General features: G+C 37.9%; 1 protein-coding gene across 1 annotated transcript; it reads left to right on the forward strand.

Moving 5' to 3' along the window:
• Positions 1–3,167: 3,167 nt before the first annotated feature.
• On the forward strand, positions 3,168–4,889 carry LOC118753273 (protein flightless-1-like). The gene has a single exon (XM_036488148.1). It carries the CDS (start codon positions 3,205–3,207, stop codon positions 4,876–4,878), a length of 1,674 nt encoding a protein of 557 aa, XP_036344041.1. The 5' UTR covers positions 3,168–3,204; the 3' UTR covers positions 4,879–4,889.
• Positions 4,890–5,259: the final 370 nt, after the last annotated feature.

The raw sequence follows: 5,259 nt of genomic DNA on the forward strand, positions 1-5,259 counted from the left end.
GTTCCAGGTTATGGTTACCTATTGTATAAGAATCGGAATGAACAGCTGTTCGCGAGAAGCACATTACTTTACGTTTCTTAAGATTTAGAGGCATACGATTTACTTGACAGCTGTAAGCCATGCTGTTTAAGTCTGATTGTAGCAAAGACCTTTCTTTAATTGAAACGTACGATTTATAAAGCTTTACATCATCTGCATACATTAAAATTTTGGAAAATTGTATATCTTCTCCGGCAACACAAAAAGGATAATTCTGCGTAGTAAGTGTTATAATTTTAAGCGCGCCTACGCAAAGAGAAGTTCCGCCCCTCTTCTCTGGCAACACAGAGAGGAGAATTCTGCCTAGTAAGGGTTATGATCCCTAAGCGCGGCCGACGGCCGCTTTCGCAGATAAGTTCTGGTCCTCTTCTCCGGCAACACAGGAAGGAAAATTCCACGTAGTAAGGGTTATGATACCTAAGCGCGGCCGAAGGCTGCCTACGAAGAGAGGAGTTCCGCCCCTATTCCCCGGCAACACAGAAAGAAGAATTCTGCCAAGTAAGGGTTACGATCCCTAAGCGCGGTCGAAGGCCACCTACGCAGAAAGAAGTTCCGCCCCTCTCCACCGGCAACACAGAAAGGAGAATTCTGCGTAGTAAGGGTTATGATCCCAAAGCGCGGCCGAAAGCCGCCTCCGCAGAGAGAAGTTCCGCACCTATTCTCTGGCAACACAGAAAGGAGAATTCTACGTAGTAAGGGATGTAAGGCCGCCTACGCAGTAATAAATTTTGCACGAAAATACTGTGGATAGCGTAGCCGGTGTAACATTGTATAGCACGGACTGAAGACATCATGTTGTATAAATGAAAGCTTTGTTTTATATACTATTGAATTATACAATTTTTACATATATTAAAGAAAGCAACTTTTAAAAAATTATGTGGATGTTTACAATTTTTTTTAACTTTTTTCAGTTAAATTGAATGATTGCTAAACATTTATAAGATGCATGTAACATTTGTATATCGTATTAAAGCCATTCATTTTTCCTATTGAATGACATAAACAATTTTATGATCCGTGCTTTCGTTTTCGAGATTTTTGGATTTAGAAAAGAGTATGAATTTGAGCTTTGACCCTTGGTAACTCCCGTAGTTTTCCTTTCCCATAAAAAAAAAATTTACCGTAATACTTGCTTCAAAACCCTCTATCGACGTCCTTATTCTGAGTTTGTCGCCCCGGTTATCGTGATCGAGCCGCCGTAACTATTAACATTCTCTCTGAAATGCCAATAAAAAAAATCAATTTTGAAGCATTTCATCCTATTGGAATTGGGTTGCGTATACCACCCAATACAAAAATGCAGCCCCAGACTGCCTGGGGCTCCTATGGGTCACTAGGGTTACAATTTTTACTTGCGTTTTCATTTGTTTTGAGTGGATGAAGGCACTGATGAAGGTTTTCCGTGTTGCCGGAGAAGAGTTGGCCCTCCAAGGGTATATAATAATATAATATATTTCTTGTGCATAAAGGTGAAGACCCCAGGCTCCGGAGACTTCCATTGAATAAGATATTTCTGCGTAGGCGACCTTCGTCCGCGCTTAAGTAGATGTCTCCTTTCTGTTTTCCACACATTCCAACTCCGGATACGCTGATCACAATATTTTTGGTAGAAGTTCTTTATGCGTAGGCGGCCTTTGGCCGCGCTTAAGGATTACAACTCTTACTAGGTAGAATTCTCTGCGTTGCCTGAGAAGAGTGCGGAAGTCGCTCTTCTATTGTCAAAGAAATACAACATTGCTTGTGCGTATAGCTCCGGCTACGCCGTCCACAGTATTTTTGCGCGGAACCCACATCGTAATTTACAAAAAAAGTGTATTTTTTTAACTGAATTTATTAATAAACCAGTGCTTGCAAGTTTGAAATCTTTGTTTTAAGTTTAAGTTTAATCCTTTGATCACACGTGTATGTTCAAGTTTTAAGATTCGAATTACGCGTTTGGACACAACGACCCAAAATCATTGTACAAATAATTTAAAAATACCCTAATTATTTCTTATAAAAATAACATAAAAGTATCTTAGGGAACGATTCGGTTATTTGTACAATTAATTTGGGATATTGTGTCCAAACGTGTTACCCGAATCAAAAAAGTTTAACATACACGTGTAGTCAAGGGATTAACTTTAATCTTTTCGAAAGATTTCAAATTTTCGAGCACTAATTTATTATTAATTTCGAGTGGCTGTCGTAGCGGGATGGGCCTGATAAGGTCTATTTTTTCTAAGCGCGGCCGAAGGTTTCCAACGCGGAAATGGTCTCCAGGAGTCTGTACAGAGGGGGGGTAGGGTGAGTTTTCTTAAAGTTTGGACAGTCCTTTTTCTAAAGGGTGGAGCTTTAGGTGCCTCACCCTCGCCCCTCCACCCTACCACAAAACCATTGTACAAATAACCGAACATTTCCCGTACTTTTAAACAAAAGTGCAATCCTTAAGCAAACTGCGCACGTGATTAAGAATATGGGACCACCAAATCCCACGTAATAAGTGCCGACGTAATAAGTAAGCCTTTTTTGCCTTACAAAAGTGTGATATTTTAAAAAAATAACACAAAATTTTCTCTCCGTTTGCTCTTATTTTAGAATCGAACACGAAAAGATAAAGAGGCAATCAAATGCGAAATTTTTTGGTAGAGACAAAATCACCATTAGATATTTAGGACTTTTTGCACTTCAGTGATGATGACTAACATGCATGTACATATGCATTATACCGATTCAAAAAAACCTACTCACTTTTTTTTTAATAGCCCCCTCTTCAATACCTCCGGGGGATAAAAAAAATGCCTGTTAAAAGCGCAACCCTTAATATTAAGTTTAAAAGTGCGCGCATCCCGGATTTCTATTTTCCATATAAATTACTTAGAAAAAAATTGTTTTCAACTTTGGAATTTGTTTTCTCGGCTATGAATTATCGAAATAAAAATAATTATCGAAGTAAAATTAGTTTGCAATACTGAAGCAGGGATCACACGATTTATACATTTGTACACATTAGTACTTTTTCACAGTTACAAAGTGGTGTTAGAAAAGTTTTTATTGAGCTTAACTAATTAGTCGATTTTTTTTAATCAGCCTAATATACATATTCAAAATTATAACTTAGTGACCAAGATTTCTTATTTAATATCTTTTTAGGAAGACCATTTTCCAACAGCCATTAAACAGATGAATCGAGTGCAATGGTTAACCTTGGACAGCACTCGTCTCTGTGAAATTCCCGAAGAATTGGGGAATTTGTTTAAACTTGAACATCTTTCACTAAAACATAACAAGCTGGAAAAGCTTTATGGGGAATTGACGGAACTAACGTGTTTACGGTCCTTAAATTTAAGATACAATCAAATAAAAAACAGTGGCATACCAGAGGAACTGTTTCGATTAGAAGAGTTAACTACTTTGGACCTGTCACATAATAAGCTTAAAGAAGTTCCGGATGGCTTGGAGCGCGCCAAAAGTCTTTTGGTGTTAAATCTCAGCCACAACCAGATAGAATCTATTCCAACCACACTTTTCATACATTTGACTGACTTGCTATTTCTTGACCTCTCTCATAACCGCTTAGAAACGTTGCCACCACAAACACGTCGGCTAGCGAATTTACAAACTCTGAATTTGGCGGATAACCCTTTGGAATTGTTTCAGCTACGCCAATTACCATCTCTGCAAAACCTTGAGAGTCTTAACATGCGTAACACACAACGTAATCTATTAAATTTCCCGACCACTTTGGATAGCTTATCAAATTTAGCGGAACTAGATTTATCAAAAAATATGTTACCAAAGATTCCAGATTGTGTATACAATTTGCACAATTTGAAACGTATTAATCTTAGTGAAAATGCTATTACGGAACTAAGCTCAAACATTGACAGCTGGCAAAAACTGGAAGTACTAAATTTATCTCGCAATCAATTAACATCATTACCATCTGCAATATGTAAACTAATACAACTTCGTTGCTTTTATTTAAACGACAATCTCTTGGATTTTAATGGAATTCCGTCTGGAATAGGAAAGTTGTGTTCACTACAGGTATTTTCAGCGTCTAATAACGTTTTGGAGATGATACCAGAAGGCTTATGTCGTTGTGGAGCTTTGAAAAAACTTAATTTAAGCTCAAATAGGCTTATAACTTTACCAGATGCTATTCACCTTCTTGAAGGACTAGATCAACTTGATTTACGCAACAATCCAGATCTAATTATGCCGCCCAAGCCCTCTGAGGCAATTAAGGGGGCTGGCGTTGAGTTCTATAACATAGACTTTTCCCTACAAACTCAGTTACTTCTTGCTGGTGCTGCTGTGCCCACTGCAGTACCAGCAGCGTCTAGTACTAAAGATTCTACAGCACGCAAAATACGTTTACGTCGAGGTCCACGAGCAGAGTCCAATCAGGATTCTGCTAAAATACTAAAGGGTATGAAAGATATAGCAAAAGAGAAGGACGAAAGCCTTTGCCTGAACGATGACATGCAACCAGAATCACTTAAACCGAAGCGATGGGATGAATCATTGGAAAAACCTCAACTAGACTATTCGAAGATCTTTGAGAAAGAAGACGGTAAAAGTCCAGGACTAACTGTATGGGAAATTGAAAATTTTTTGCCAAACAAAATTGAAGAAGTAGCTCATGGAAAATTTTATGAAGGCGATTGTTATATTGTACTTAAAACATATTGTGATGAGTTGGGTCAACTTGCATGGAAAATATATTTTTGGATAGGAAATGAGGCGACATTGGACAAGCGGGCTTGTGCTGCAATACATGCCGTTAATTTACGCAACTATTTAGGAGCGCGCTGCCGAACCATACGGGAAGAGCAAAGTAAGTATATTTAAAATACACTAGGTGGTTGATATGAAAGAATACGCGTTCATAGTGAGTTAAAAAGAACAGCCCAGAATAGATACAAAAACTACAAATAACATTTTCAAAGGTTTTTAAAGTAACCAAAATTCTAAGAGAAATATTCAAACACTCACTGACAGACACAAATTTCAGACAAAAATAATTTGTATTTTTATCTGAGAAAAACCTTTGCCATTTAATTTTTTATGATGTTGGCTGGTATTTCTTTTCAACAGAAAAAACAGCCACTGAAATAATTACCGTCAGTAACCATACCTTCAACATAAATTTCTAAACCATTGGCTTTGGCGGCTGTTGCTATTCACCTTCTTGAAGATTTAGCAGTGTGGTGTAGTGGTTAGCACTGTGGG

The sequence above is a fragment of the Rhagoletis pomonella genome, unplaced genomic scaffold (assembly GCF_013731165.1).
Source record: "Rhagoletis pomonella isolate Grant_MI unplaced genomic scaffold, Rhpom_1.0 Rhpom_scaffold_02285, whole genome shotgun sequence".
NCBI classification, from domain to species: domain Eukaryota; kingdom Metazoa; phylum Arthropoda; class Insecta; order Diptera; family Tephritidae; genus Rhagoletis; species Rhagoletis pomonella.

Excerpts from the sequence above, each read along its gene's own strand:
- LOC118753273 (XM_036488148.1), top strand. The coding sequence starts at position 3,205 with ATGAATCGAGTGCAATGGTTAACCTTGGACAGCACTCGTCTCTGTGAA.